The sequence below is a fragment of the Dermochelys coriacea genome, chromosome 20 (genome assembly GCF_009764565.3).
Source record: "Dermochelys coriacea isolate rDerCor1 chromosome 20, rDerCor1.pri.v4, whole genome shotgun sequence".
In the NCBI taxonomy this organism is placed as follows: Eukaryota; Metazoa; Chordata; order Testudines; family Dermochelyidae; genus Dermochelys; species Dermochelys coriacea.
In genome coordinates, this window is record NC_050087.2 from 4486967 (window position 1) to 4502993 (window position 16027).

Below are 16027 nucleotides of genomic sequence, written 5' to 3' on the forward strand. Positions count from 1 at the left end.
GGTGTCCTGGTCCATGATGTGGGCTCATAGGCACTATTGGAATACACAAAATTAGTAATAAGAGTAATGACACAGGAGTCATTGTATTGTGCAACCATATAGGAAGACAATGGGTGAAAATGAGGATTAGTTGAAATGTTTCCATTGAAACTGTTTTTTGTGGAAAATCGGGTTTTGGACAAAACAATTTTTCAAGTTTTGTTTTTTCTGTAGAAAAAATGGACTTTTAGTTGAAAAACTGAACATCTGAAACCCCCCAAAATTTCAATTTGGAAATGCCATTATGGTGCCACATGGGAACTGTAGTCTGGGTGACTCATGCCCTTATTCTCCACTATTGGCCAGGGTCCCCTGAGCAGACTACATTTCCCATAAAGAGAATGAGTCTAGAGGTCATGTGATGGGAGCATGTGACTCAGAACTAGGCATGCTGGGAGCTATAAAGGGCAGCCTGAGCTCAGTTAGAGGATGTGGTTTGTAGGGAGTGGGTTGGTTCCTGCAGGAGGTAGATCCTGGTTTATCTTGTACTTCTTTGGTTTGGAGAAATGAAACTCATCCTTGAAGGAAAGGGTCTGAAAGCCTGCTGCTGTTGGGAATATTGTTTGATGCAGTGGCTGGTGGGTTGGCTTGGGGGCTTATCAGCGGTGCCTCAACTGCAGGTACAATTTTAGAAAATGGAAAGAGTATGTATCCAACCAAGAAGTGGGTGTTGGCACTAGCAGCTGCTTTGAAATGAGTTGGATTCTTGTTATTCTGTATAAATATTGGGTTTTTTTTTTTTTTTTTTTTTTTTTAGAAAAGCTCTCTCTTTTCTCAATATTGGCTAAACCAAAACCTGAATTAATATCTCTTCTATTATGAGTTATTTATATTACTTTATTTCCCCCAACTAGGATTGGGGCTCCATTGTGCCAGCGCCTGTACAAACACATAATAAATTTGCCTGAATTCTTTTCTACACAGCTTCTTATACAACCCGCATCACTGCAGTATCTAAGCACCCATCGTTAGTACATTAAGTGTTTGTGGTCTAGTGGATGGAGACATAGACTGGATCTTAGGAGCCCTGGGTTCTGTTCCTAACTCTACTGCTGGGTGAGTCACTTCCCCTTCCCTTGCCTTAGTTTCCACATGTGTAAAATGAGTGTAATGATACTGATCTCCTTTGTAAAGCACTTTCAATACTACTGATGATGGGAAACTGAGGCACAGGTAAGTAAAGTGACTTGCCCGCAGTAGTGCAGTGGCAGAGCCAGGAAAGAAATTAGGTATCTCGAGTTCCTCATTTGGTGCTCTAATCCTTAAAATTGTGCTCCTTCCTCAAGGTTTTTGAAAGTTTTCAGTAACACAGAAGATGGCCTCTGGGAATGGACAGTTGGAACGTTGTCAGTTTAGTTTATCTTTCCCGTGTGTTTTACTGAGTGGGGCAGAATAGCCTCTGTTGTTAGATTTATAAATTGTTTGGAGCAGGAAACTTTGCTATGTCTGTATTGTGCCTAGCAGATCAGGATTGAGGCTCACCCCAGAGCACGACCATAATATCCTTATTCAATAACAATATTCACACGTCACATCACTGGTTAATGTTGGGAGAGATTTCCTGATAAACTCTTTCCTTATTTGATTGATCCTGCTCTTTTTTTTTCTCTTTTCCCTGAAAGCTTTTGATGTTGTGTAAGCGAGAGAAATGGTTCCATCCTCCCCAGATGGCCAAGCTGGAATATCAATTAATTCTTCTCTAATGGTTTCTTTGCTTTCTTCTCTGTCTGTTGATTGCTGAAGTTAACCATGTGAACAAGCAAGTCAGGCTGTTGTTCAAGTCAGTTTCATTTGTCCTCATAAGTGTTTGGTTTAATTTAAGGTTACACGTTGTGTTGTCCATTCTGTTAGAAAAGTCCCAGTAGAGCTGCTAGCGTAACTAGCCTCCTGGGCAAAAGAAGACGTTTGATGAAGAAAAGCTGTGCATACCCGCCAGCTGTTAAGGCAACTCTGGCCTTGCAACACAGGTTGGAAAAGGTCATTCCAACAGGGAACAGCAGTCAGCCATTGTGGTCCATTGAGCCTGCCACAGCATGATAACTGAACCGTGCAACAAGGATATCCAAAGATTATAGCAACTGTCTGGCAGCTTTACACTAGACAGACAAGGTACGCTGCAGCAGTGAGCATCCAAAGGCATTGGAACACGGTGCCTGAGAGAGAAGCCTCATTTTTAATTTGATTAGAGAAAATGGTTGAGATTCAGCATTTTTCTGTATCTAGTGCAGGGTGTTGCAAATGACTAGATAGAACGGGTAATGTTTTCAAAACCGAGTGCTTGAAATTAGGCTCCTAAATTCATACGTGGGCACCTAGATAAAGACGGCCTGATTTTCAGAGGTGTGGAGCATCAGCAAACTCCATGGACTTCGGCTGGATTTGTGGGTGCTGAGAACTTTTGAAAATCAGGCTGCTTGTATTTAGATGGCCAACTATGAATTCAGAAGCCTAACTTAGGCACTCCTGGGTGAAAAATTTTGGCTAGCATCTTATGAAACCAATATAAAGCTGCTTAAAGAGTTAATAGGATCAGCTGTACTCTGGTATTTTCCAAAGGGTTAGGCAAGTTTAATATTCTGTTTTTATGGAAATTTCTGCATCAAATGTTTATTTTAGGGAATCAGAAGGATGACAAACTTGTGCAAGCAGCAGGCACAGAGCCAAAAAGCTAGAAAAATCCATTCTGTTTGGATAATAGCAAATTCCCTGGCTGACTGCTGTTCAAAGACCGACTTACTTAGCTCTAAGAATCAAGGCTTCGAGTCCTGGATGCCTGCTGAGGGAGTCTGAATTCTCAGCCATACAGCCTGAGAGAGAATTACACAAACTGAAGATATCCAAGGGAGATCAAGGGAGGATGACAAAAACTGTTTGCATCTGTCAGGAAGTGGAGGCAGGTTAATAGATTTCTGAATAGGTTGTGTTGTTGCAAAGATCATAATATTGCAGCTTTATTAGATTGCTAAATCTTTCAATATAATAACCAGTCATAACCTGTTCAAAAGTCTGCTCAGGAGAGCGTGCATCCACTTTTAGGACTACTTTTTTTTAACAGCCTCTAAGTTTGATGCATGCAGTCACTTAATATTATTTATTGTTTGTATTAGAATAGCACCTGGAAGCCCTGAGATCAGAATCCCATTATACTAAGCACTGTGCATCCACATAGCAAGAGACTGTCCTTTTCCCGCAGAACTTAGACAAGACAGACAAATGGTGGGAGGGGAAACAGGTGGTGACTTTCCCAACATCACACAGCAGGTTGTTAGCAGAGTTGGGAACAGAGTCCACATCTCCTGGCTCCCAGTCCAGTGCACTGTCCAATGGACCACCTTGACTCTCTTGTCCACCCTCCTCCTCCAAGATTATGACCCTTTTTGGCAAATTATGGCCACACCCTTCAGTCATGGGAGTGGGCCCTAATCCTGCCATATTCTGTGGTTGCTTCCCTTAATTAACATCACCTCCATCTTAATCTGGACTGAACCAGATACCTGTCTCAACAAGACACTAGGGTAGCATGGGTGAGACATTGTCAAGGTTAGATGAGGTCAGTGAACTGCATAGTGACAAGTGACAATAGAACATTGTGAAATGCTGGGCCAATAGACCCTTCATGGTGGATGAAAAAATACCCATTGCTGCCCTCTGGGGTTTCTCTAGGAAGCAAACAGAGTCCCATCTACACCTTCCAGAGTTTGCAGTAGAATCTACTTCACTTTATGTCCAGTAGTAGCCAAGGTGGCTGCTAAGTCTTTAAAAAAACATCAGCATGGATCTCTGATCCTGGTATGTTGCTAAGAATAAATCACTAGCCAGTGTCTTCTCTGTATCATACACCCGGCACTCTATACCAAGGTGACTGGGAACCTAGCACTTAGATTTCCAGATCTAAAACCAGACTGACAGTGATCAAGGAATCGAACGTACTTATCTAGCCTCCGTTACTGTAGTATCTGGGCATCTCACAATCTTTAATGGATTTATCCTCACATGCTGCTTGCATCCAGTTTCGATTCAGTCCTCTTTTATTAGCTTCCTATTGATAAAGAGGATGATTTATTGAGTTCCTCTCAGATCTGGGAAAGCCTGAGGTCACTCAGGAGAAAGTCCCTATTTAGACCAGCTTTATTGTTTCTGGAATAATGCATAAACATTTCCCTTCATCAGCCAGGATTCTTTCTGAGAATTGCCTATTGTACCTCCAGGCACTTTGTGAGAGTGATTGCATTGATTTTTAAAAGATCTAGCTCATCGGAAAGTATTTATAGTAGGGGAGAGAAATTGTTCCAAACAGCAGCTGTCTTTCATTGCAAATTTTATGCAACTGAGCATCACCACAACCTGTTTTTCACTTTAAAGTCAGGATTAAAAACTTACATTAAAATAATTATTTCCAGGTCTTACTAATGATTAGAAGTGTTTGGAAAATGTTATCCCTCCCCCCGCTTCCCTTGAAAAGTTTGATTCAAAGCAAAAAATGTGTCATCAGAACTTTTGGCAGAAAATTATGACTTGTTGTTGAAACCAACCCAACCCCCCAAATGTTTCAAAATGGTCATCTGAATGCACCTGAAGAAGTGGGGCTTTTTACCCACGACAGCTTATGCCCAAATAAACCTGTTAGTCTTTAAGGTGCCACCGGACTCCTTGTTGTTTTTGTGGATACAGACTAAAATGGCTACCCCTGATACTTGTCAAAATGGCCAGTGTCCCAATGAAAAACTGAATTTTTTTGAGGAAAGCAGACATTTTATGCAAAACTGTTTGTTTAGTTGAAAACCCAAAGTTCCATCAAAAAAAAGTAGATGGGAAATTTTCAACTAGCCCTAGTAATCACGCCTTAATTTATTAAATTATTGTAACCATTGTGTTGCAATTGTTCAGCATTTATGATGCTTGAATTTTTTGCCCAGTGTGAATAATGAGTGTAAACTGGCCTGTTGCCCTTTCTGTTTATACGAGAACTGATCCAATATCAGAATTTCTGTCTCATGGGAAATTCTGGTATTTCAAAATTTGTTTTCATCCCACATCAGAACAAAAAGTCATATTAGAATTTTTCATATAATGAATAGCTTTATTTAGGTGTCTAGACAGGATTTGTGTTCTTTTGGAAATCTAGCTCTAATTGTGGGGCCCTGTGTGATTACGTTTAGGCTCCTAAATTTGAAACAGTTGGTGTGGAATATTTGAAAACTGTGCTGGAATTGTAAGCTGTCACTTTAATTTGTAAGGGCTTTCCTGATCCTGCTTGCAAGGTGAGGGGCTCTGCAGGGAAGCATGGATGCGTCTGAGTCAGTTCTGCAGACTCTAGCTAGAATAAGGTGTTGAGCTGTGTGTCTCTCTTGTGTGGAGCAGCCTGCTTGGTCTATGTTTGTGGGTTCTTGTGTGTTATCAGTCTGAATTCTAAGAAAGAAAGTCGTGTTATGTTGCAACCTTCCAACAAGAGTATTTCATATTTTTATCTAACTTCTTTGTGTGTATGCCGTGAAACATAACAGTTGACCATAATACTTTCTTTCTTTTTATTACTTCTTGCAGATTGCCTCTTTCGTTTCTTCAGTTGTTTCCTTTTGAGGTTTTACTGTTAAATAATAAAAATGCAGCCGGGATCTGAGACTGAATCATGACCTGATTTTAATTGATTAGACCTTGGTGTCGTTTTCACGTACCAGGTCATTTTACACTAAGTGTCGCATTTCCTTTAAAGCTGGGCAGTTGATCTTGGTCCTGAGTAGGAGTAAGCCAGCCCATTACAAGAAGTGAATTTGTAGCATATAACTAATTAGCCGTGCTTAAAAAAAGAAGTAATTTATCACTTGTGAGAGAGAGGAGATGAGCACAGTATAAATAAGTGATTGGATTATCCCTGTATATGCCAGGTTCATATTCCACTGGGGCTCTGTGGAAGTTATTGCATCTCCTGCACAATGCATGCTGGGAAATTCAATGAAGCAGGAATCACCCTTCTGACTTCAGGCAATCTGAAAAGAAAGGATAGATTTTAAATAGAGATGGTTGAAACTCAACTTCTGTTCCATGGGAAATTCTGACATTTAGAAATTTCCTTTTTGTCCCGAATCAAAAAAAAATTTGAAATTTCAAATTTTCCCTTTTGAAATGAAAATTTAGAAAAATGTCATTTTGGAAGTATTGAAACAACCTTCTTGGAATGTTTCATTTAGATAAAGGGTGAAGTGTTTCATTTTGACTTTATCAATTCAATCTCATATTATATACAATAAATGAAATATTATATGTAACATTATGTACAAAATGAAATACTTTGACTATATGTGACAGAATGGTAGCTGTAGTATCCTAGGTTTCAGAGTAGCAGCCGTGTTAGTCTGTATCCGCAAAAAGAAAAGGAGGACTTGTGGCACCTTGGAGACTAAAAAATTAATTGGAGCATAAGCTTTTGTGAGCTACAGCTCACTTCATTGGATGCATTCAGTGGAAAATACAGTGGGGAGATTTATATACACAGAGAACATGAATTATCTGTGTATATAAATCTCCCCACTGTATTTTCCACTGAATGCATCCAATGAAGTGAGCTGTAGCTCACGAAAGTTTATGCTCAAATAAATTAGTTAGGCTCTTAGGTGCCACAAGTCCTCCTTTTCTTTTTGTAGTATCCTAGTCACTTAGATGCCTGCAATCATCTCTGTTAGCAGCTAATCAACCTGTTATGTGGAGATTGTTGATACTTGGGCTAATGGGGTAATTAGCTCAATAAGGGAAGATATATAATTGGCAGGAACAGGAAGTAAGTGGGGAGAATAGAGAATGAGCTAGGTGTGGTAGAGAAAGTTGGGTGGAAGGCTTCTCTTGATGCATGCCTGTACTGTGTCTGCGATGCTGAGACTCTAAAGATTAAAGATCCACATGGGGAAAAGAAATGGACTGTGTCTATTGTGAGTGAAACAACCCAGTGGGGCCTGGCAGCCTGGCACACCGGTTAGCGGAGATACTGTATCAAAATCAACCACTTCAACCTTCTCAAAATGTTCCATTTTGATAATTTTGTGTTGAAAATGTTGACAAAATCAAGATATTCATGCAAAACATTTTGATTTGTCAGATCAGCACTTTCCAACAGAAAACTGTTCTATCAGAATTTTTTTTGACCCCCTCTAGCTTTAAATGTATCTGTGCTGAATGTGCCTCTTACCCTTGGCATGCTGGGGCCTTTAACACTTATTCCAAAAGTTTCTGCTATATGCAGTAGTGGATATTGCCATTTATGGCTCCGTGGTTTTTAGAACCGATCTGTCCCTCCAGATAATTAGAGCAGCCTAGGGATTGCTCTAATCTATACCAGTTCAGGATGGGTAGAGTGCTTTATGCTCTGGCCATGCCCCCAACATCTTCCCTGCATGCTACGTGAGTTCTTTGGTAGGTCCACAAGTCTGCAGCTTTATTTTTCAGTCTTACATTTGATTTCAGTCAAGACTAGCCCACAGACACCTTTCTCCAGGCTGACCCTACGCAAAAACTCCTGTCATGGGAATCAAGTTCAAGAAGCCTATGTGTCAAAGAGCTTTTAAACTAAGTGGAAAGAAAACTCTCTTGAATTTTGTAGTGGCGATGGCCCTGCTTGCTCTGAAGGATATAGCATCCATGTAAATGCCAGTTGGGATGGATCCATTCCACAGATCTCTCGGATTCAGGTGCAATATCTTTTAAAAACCGCATAGAACCTTTCTGGCTGTGATGCGTATTTTCAGAAGCCAGTAGAATCAACCCCCACTTGCTGTTTGCCATGCTGTGCCATTTGTCACCAGAGCGGAGAGTCATATGCCTCTTAGGGTTTACCAGGTGGACTAACTAGAGTAGTATTTAAGTGACCATTGTCCCTCCCCCCCCCATTGGTGCAACGACTAGGATTGAAGTATTTAAGAGCTAATCAAGTTTTAAGTTGGCTTCTTTTTCTTTTTTAATCAAAAGGGTTTGCTGTAAAGTTGCCCTCTATCCCTGTGGCTCGAATGGAGCATGCAGCAAACTAGGGGCAAACAGCGATACCTGTGGTGAATTTGGTCCTAGGTCTGATCTGGACACTGGATTAAATACAAAAGGGGATTGACCAAATTCGCAGCCTTGTGGCCGAATTGAAAACCACCATGACATCGGAGAAACTGCAGGTACTAGATGCTTGGGCTGCCACTAAAAGGATGGGGATTTTAAAAAGAATAATGATGATAATAATAAAATATAAAAAACCAGTGGCAAACCTCATTATCACTTTAGGAAGTGAAATGCTTTAGCTTCTCAGCAGGAGTGGGGAAGAAAGAGAGAGGTGTTTCATTGGAAGCAAAATGTCTGAGAACATTTCAAAGGAATATAGACAGCAGTGGGTGTTAGGAGAATAGAAAAGGGAAAGAAGGAAAGGGCTCCTGCAGTTTAGTACAGCAAAGGGAATGTTGAAGGAATAAGGACCAATGAAAGTATGAAGTTAGTTCATGCGGCTAGAATCCTGAATATGAATATCCGGAATAGAAGATGTACTAGATAGATGTGTATCTGACAGCTGCTACAAAGCAGAGGCTCGCTGAGAATAATAAAGGGGGTACATTTATTTGGGGGTTCTGACATTTCTGGATCCAGTCCCTGGTTCAGGTCAGGGTTATGCACCTTCATAACGCTCATATGATAGGATTCAGTGTCCACAAACTTCTGTTGCAGTTGAGAGGCTTTGCCACCTAGAAAAGGTGTAGAGTCCTGACCAAACTTCCCCCTTAAGGGCATGCTTAGTAGGAGACTATGGAAAGAACTGTGTAGGTTTCTGCCATTCCCTGGGTTTTCTCTGGGGGAGCAGGTGATTAGGCCCTTTGTTACTGCTGGAGAAATGTTACATGTGCCACAGCTTTCCTCTGCTGCCCCTTGAGAATTCAGAAGTCCTGTTCTCGCTTCTGTAACATGCTGCAACCACTTCTCAAAGCAGAGCAGGAGCTACGAAAACACTCCCCTGCCAATGACAGTTATTCCTTTAGGTAACTTTCTCCCCTCTAGCTATGACTCTCCCCTTCAAGATAGTCAATATTCCTGATCAATCAAGGACAATCGCATTTCGGCAATAGCCTCCTGTTAGGGCTGCTAACTTCTCCAAATGGGATTTACCTCCCAGAGATTCGAGCTCTTGGAATTTTTCTCTTTATAGGGCTTTAGGACCAGACCCTCAAAGGTATTTAGGCTCCTAACTGCCATAGAAATTGGTTACAGATCTGGGCCAAAGTGCTGGTGAAAGGAGCCAGGAGTGACAGCCCTGATGGATAAAATGTCTCTGCTTATCCAACTGGGTGCTTACATTCTCCCAGTCACAAGGGCTTTTCAATGCTAGGGCCGCTTTCAGGAGTCTAATCTGTGCCCATTGGAATCAGTTGAGAAGCTCCCCTTGACTTCAGTAGTGCAGTAGGATCAGACCCTAAAAGGAGCAGGGAGGAGTTAGAGCCGGGGGCCATCTGATGCAGCTGGTTGGCTGCAGAGTTGAGCAAAAGGTGAACCCTCTTATGCGGTGGGGGGGGGTGCACAATAGCTGGACTCCCCCTTACTCAATTCTGGGCCTTAATGGTAGAATCTGGCCCAAAGTTTGGAAAAGGATCAGGCTGTTTATACTGCATTAGGGGGTATAAGCATTAGGGGATAAGCATTAGGGGGCCTCAGAATGACAGCTCCTGACTTGCTTCGTGCTAAGCTCAAGTCTGGGTTTCCCATTTGATCTGTTCCTCATGTACTAGATTTTAAAACAATAATCGCAGAGACCTAGCGCCCGATCTATGGTGTCGGAGAAATCCAAGCAGTGCCTTGTGAACAGACACTCTGGCATTAGTGCTAGTGGAAAGTTCTCACTGCGTCTCGAGGAATCCCTGGAGAATTTATATTTTTATCACTGTTCCATTTTCTCAACTAAAAAATAAAGAGTACTTGTGGCACCTTAGAGACTAACAAATTTATTTGAGCATAAGCTTTCGTGAGCTACAGCTCACTTCATCGGATGCATTCAGAGGAAAATACAGTGGGGAGATGTGTGTATATATACACACAGAGAACATGAAACAATGGGATTTATCATACACACTGTAAGGAGAGTGATCACTTAAGATGAGCTATTACCGGGGGGGGGGGGGGGGGGGGGGGGGGGGCACGAACAAAACCTTTTGTGGTGATAATCAAGGTGGGCCATTTCCAGCAGTTAACAAGAATGTCTGAGGAATGGTATGGGGTGGGGTGGGGGGAGAAATAACATGGGGAAATAGTTTTACTTTATGTAATGACCCATCCTCTCCTAGTCTCTATTCAAGCCTAAGTTAATTGTATCCAGTTTGCAAATTAATTCCAATTCAGCAGTCTCTCGTTGGAGTCTGTTTTTGAAGTGGTTTTTTTTTTTTTTTTTGAAGGATAGCCACTCTCAGGTCTGTAGTCGTGTGACTGGAAAGATTGAAGTGTTCTCCGACTGGTTTTTGAATGTTATAATTCTTGACGTCTGATTTGTGTCCATTTATTCTTTTACGTAGAGACTGTCCAGTTTGACCAATGTACATGGCAGAGGGGCATTGCTGGCACATGATAGCATATATCACATTGGTAGATGCGCAGGTGAATGAGCCTCTGATAGTGTGGCTGATGTGATTAGGCCCTATGATGGTGTCCCCTGAATAGATATGTGGACAGAGTTGGCAACGGGCTTTGTTGCAAGGATAGGTTTGTGGTTCTGTTGTGTGGTGTGTGGTTGCTGGTAAGTATTTGCTTCAGGTTGGGGGGCTGTCTGTAAGCAAGGACTGGCCTGTCTCTCAAGATCTGTGAGAGTGATGGGTCGTCCTTCAGGATAGGTTGTAGATCCTTGATGATGCGTTGGAGAGGTTTTAGTTGGGGGCTGAAGGTGATGGCTAGTGGTGTTCTGTTATTTTCTTTGTTGGGCCTGTCCTGTAGTAGGTGACTTTTGGGTACTCTTCTGTTACTCTTTTGTCAATCTGTTTCTTCATTTCAGCAGGTGGGTATTGTAATTGTAAGAATGCATGATAGAGATCTTGTAGGTGTTTGTCTCTGTCTGAGGGGTTGGAGCAAATGCAGTTATGTCGGAGAGCTTGGCTGTAGACAATGGATCGTGTGGTGTGATCTGGATGAAAGCTGGAGGCATGTAGGTAGGAATAGTGGTCAGTAGGTTTCCGACATAGGGTGGTGTTTATGTGACCATCTCTATTAGCACCGTAGTGTCCAGGAATTGGATCTCTTGTGTTGACTGGTCCAGGCTGAGGTTGATGGTGGGATGGAAATTGTTGAAATCATGGTGGAATTAACTCATCATTCATTAGGGTGGAAAAGAAATGACAAAATTGCAGCCAAAGCACTTATGCTCTGCAACGCTCTCTCTGCGAGCTTCTACAGAATTTAAGCTCAGGCTGATCTTTTTCGTTACTTAGCCTTGCAATGCACTGAGGTGCGGTGTGCAGCTCACCGTACTATTTCCATGATCGGCTGATGTGTAGTGTACGTCACATGGGTTATTTCATCCACTCTATGCGTTCGAAGGTGGCATGTTTTGGTCAGCATAGTTAGTCTGGTGGTGTGCTGACACCAGTGCTTATCAATAGTGTCTCATTGTTTTCTTGTTCTCTCCCATCTGGCTGTATCCAACGATCAATCCAGCGGGGGTCAATTTATCGCGTCTAGTCACCGCAGTAAGTAGTAAGTAGATCTAAATACGTCGACTTCAGCTACGTTATTCATGTAGCTGAAGTTGCGTAACTTAGATCGATCTCCCCCTTAGTGTAGACCAGACCTTAGATTGTAAGCTGTTTCAGACAGAGACCATTTTTTTGTTTGGTGTTTATACAGGATCTAGCACAGGGCTCATAGGTGCTACAGTAGTACAAATATTAAACGATAATAATAATTCTGGTAAAAAAATTCTTTTGCTTGTGCAGTTTGTACTGGGTCCCTGAACAAAATAGGCTATATGGACCAAAGCACTTTTATGCTGGTATAACTGTGTCTACAGTAGGGCTTTTGCTGTTATAGAAATGCTGCAAACCCCCCCACCCCCAACAAAAACCTATCCACTCACAAATCACACCCCTGTAGACATTACATTACCAGCAAAAGTTCCTAGTGTAGATCTGGCTTTAGATTCACACCCATTTACCTATGTTTTACACATCACTTCTGAATTTCACACATGTAATCTACCTCAGTGTAAGGGAATCCAAACTGATCCAGGTTACACATAGAAGGGGTTGGGAAAAGATGTGAATTATACCCAGTTAGATTCCCTTTGACTCACCTCTGAGTTGGCCCCAAGTCAATATTTGCCAACAGCTACCATACTGTAGTATCCTACATTACCACAGTTTCCTCTTAGAACTATAAATATATTGACCCTGTGGTATCAGGTGGCAAATATTGATTTTTTTTAAATGGCAACCACTGCTGTTTGAACTCCCAGCAATAGTGATTTTTTTCATTAGCAAATATAGGGCAAAGGGTTCGCCGAAGCCACATGGTGCAGCATTGATGCAGACTGTTTTAGCAGCTTTCGTGGCTGTTGCACTGTATCTGCTTTGTTAAATTGCATTGGATTCATAAAAGGGTTCAATGCACTGAGGTGTGGTGTGCAGCTCACCGTACTATTTCCATGATCGGCTGATGTGTAGTGTACATCACATGGGTTATTTCATCCACTCCATGCGTTCGAAGGTGGCATGTTTTGGTCAGCATGCAATTGACATCCTTGAATATGTGGAGGAGTCCGGTGGTACCAGACTCCTCATTGTTATTGTGGATTCAGACTAACACGGCTACCCTCCTGATACTTGAATATGTGGGTGATATACCTGAATAGCAAGTTTGGGAATGGGCTACATAAATGTGATATCCACGGTCTTGAGTACCGTGAGCCTCTCCCACCTTGGTCAGACCTCTTTGCAAATGCTAGCTCAGGCAGGAATGCAAAGGGCAGGCAATACCACTGAAGACCTTAATTGAAAAACAACCCATGCTGAAGAGTTTAAATTTGCATTACATATAGTTTTGCAGCAGTGGTGCAGGGCTATTGCTTTTATATGCTCCCTTTAAGAAGGGCCAGATAAGACAAATGCTAATCAGGATCTGAATGCTGTCTCAGAAATGAAGCTGCTTACTGTCTGCGGTGGTTCCATGCTTGTCTGAAACCTTGCCAGAGGTGATCTGGGTGACTGTTGCTAAGAAGGGACAGACAGAAGCAGAGAGAGTTACAGGAGTAATTAGGAAATGGAAAGTCAACTGGTCTTGTAATGATAAGCCTGCTGCTAGCTAACGTGAATTAATTCTGCAGAATAGGACCAATTTGCTTTCTTGCAACAAAGTAGTAACGAGTTTACTTTGAAATTGGAACTTGGGGGGCTACTAAGCATTAATTCTCGTTCTCCGACTGGAACAACCTCTGGTATTTTAGCTGTTTCCTGTTATTTTTTGTTGCCATAGCTAGGATTCTCCTAGGAATGAACGTTGCTTATTTACAAGCGATGTTGCTACTTTGAAATAATAATGCAAAAGAGAAACAAACAAACAAACCCCCATCAATTTAAGGTGACAATTCCAATTTAAGGTCTTTTTCTGTGGAGTTATCATTCTCTTTTTAACGAAACTCCAGCACATTCAAAACATCAACATGACTTGGGTCTGTCATAAATATGCCAAAATTAAGCATAGAGTGATAGCTGCCATTCTGGCCGGGTTTGAACTGCAGATCTGCAGAGCTGAAAAAGCATCAGCTATTATAACTTGAGCTAAAGCTAGGGCTGTAACAGGCTTATATGCTCTGTGAATCAGACACAGAAGGGAGCCTGTAACACATGGTCACCACTGGGTTACAATAGCCCCTCTGTTCTCAGGTAATGCCCCAGACAGCACAATTCCAGTTCACCTCCTGATTACCTTATCTACCTGCCTCACCACTTCTGTTCAGCTGTTTGCTTTTGGATCCCTCAATCCTCCGCTATTCTCCTTCTTGTTAATATGGTGGCATCCAGAGGCCCTAACCAAGATCTAGGCTCCATTGTGCTAGTCCAGTAAGAGACCATCCCTGCCCCAGTTCCTTAGACCACAAGCTCTTTGAAACAAGCTCATGGTGAGGATTTTTATTTTAAAAAGTTGACTTATTCCAGCTGCCTGTCCCATGTTAGAGGTTGCAAATCTTTTGGGGGCACCCCACACAAGTTGTGGGAGTCTCTAAACTTTGTTCTTTCCAAGGGTCCTGATTATAGAGTGTATTTTATAACAAAATCCATGCATGCCCAGTGTGCTGCACCCGCATATCCAGACTGGACTGTGAGCATGTGCTACCCCATCCTCTAATAGAGAGTGAGATGCAGCAAACATCAGCCAGAATGGCTGGTTCAGAGCTGAATGGTTTGTTTGCCTCTACCAGATTCAAAGGGCTAGCCACCCAGAAAGGCATGCAGGAAAAAAAATCCAATTCAAGGATAAAAGGGTGGAGGAGTGCGGTGGGAGTGGGTGACAAAGAAAGGAGCTACTTCTGTGTATCCCTTCTGAAGCAGATGGAGGTGTTAATTACTTCTCCATTTACAAGTTAATGCACTATGGATGTTGACATAACATATGCTTTTAAATCAAGCTTAGTATTCTTGTTTGATTCGAGCCAATTAATATGTATAAGCAACATTCATTGTAGTTTTCCTGTTTCCACAAAGCAGCATTGCCAACTCTTGCAATTGTATTGATTTTCAATGTTTTTTCTTAAAGCGTCTTTCTTGTAGCCATGTGATGATGTGGAAATCTCAGCTCTTTTTTTTTAAAAATTGAGTTTCTAGTCATTGTGATTAAAGAGAAGAACTTGCAAACATAAACCCTAAAAACTCAAGAACACCAGAAGGCAAATATAAAAGATCCTCAATGTCTTATGTGAGTTAAAGGGAATAAGATAAATTCTGAAACAAATGCAAAATAAAGAGTGATCACTATTGCATCGCAGAGTCCTTCTTTGCTCTTTACAGGTGAAAAGGTTTTGCTTTTCTTCTGAGAAATTCTGTTTACAGCAGATTTTTACTATATTCGTTTGCACAACTGGCCTTCCTAGGGCCAAGAGAGAAAAAATAAGGCTAGTGTGGTGTACTTTTCCCCTGCTGAAAGTCTTAACAATTAATAGCAGAAATGTATCATGAAGAGAGGGGCAAAATATGATCAGTTTTTTTCCAGAAGGTGCTGAAACTGCAGCATAAGTGCACATCCGCCTGGCTGCGCCTTTGCTTCTTTGGTCAGAAAGGGGTAGCCCCTTTCCACAACACCGAACTCAGGGAGAAGCAAGAAGGACTCATGTGTGTCCTTATTGGTTGCTGCTAAGCTTCAATTCTGTAGCTTGTCTCCTGTGAATTTTGAGATATGAACATTTTCTCTGGCCTGAATCATTTTGGGAATTACTGCACGTGTGACCTGCTGGTCAGTGTTGTGTCCCCTTCTATGTAGGTTTTTTTTTTTAACCAATATAGTCAGACCCTTGTATGGACATAGTTTTACCAATGTAAAGGTGCCTTGTACCAGCATAATTTAGTCCCCATCCCATGTGGGAATAAATTATACCGGTATACGCACAGTGATACCATTATACCTGCTTCCACACTAGGGGAGCTTTATCACTTTAACTATACTGGTTAAACTATATTGGTATAGTTAAAGTTGTACAACTTTTGTGCATAGACAAGGCTTGAGGTTGGATTAAAAATCATGAGCTTTATCCCATCCCCTCCAAATGGTTGGGATCAATTTATTTATCTTGTGTTTTTCTTAAATTTTACTGTACACTTGCCTTCCATTTTGAGCTTTTCTCTGTAATTACGAGGGTTTTTTAAAAAAAGAAACCTGTGATTGCATGAGAATCTCATGACTCCAGTTGCTAGGGCTTTAAGAAAACCACCAAATATCTCAAGACTCGCAGCAAAATCATGAGTTGGCAATACTGCGATCCGTTATATTGTTGATATTTAAATAA

General features: G+C 41.6%; 1 protein-coding gene across 8 annotated transcripts in view; it reads left to right on the forward strand.

Moving 5' to 3' along the window:
- SLC4A8 (solute carrier family 4 member 8) overlaps positions 1 to 16027 on the forward strand; it is an 81069-nt gene that overhangs the window by 7590 nt on the left and 57452 nt on the right. For 2 of the 8 annotated variants that reach the window (XM_038378406.1, XM_038378398.1), the window contains exon 1: positions 467 to 659. The exons of 1 other annotated variant lie outside the window; for it this stretch is intronic. In XM_038378406.1, the coding sequence (XP_038234334.1) occupies positions 546 to 659 (114 nt within the window). In that variant the 5' untranslated portion in view covers positions 467 to 545. Of the gene's footprint in view, positions 1 to 402; positions 660 to 6854; positions 6963 to 16027 lie in introns of those variants that run through there. 5 more of the 8 variants (XM_038378405.1, XM_038378399.1, XM_038378397.1 and 2 more) reach the window with 5 other exon arrangements.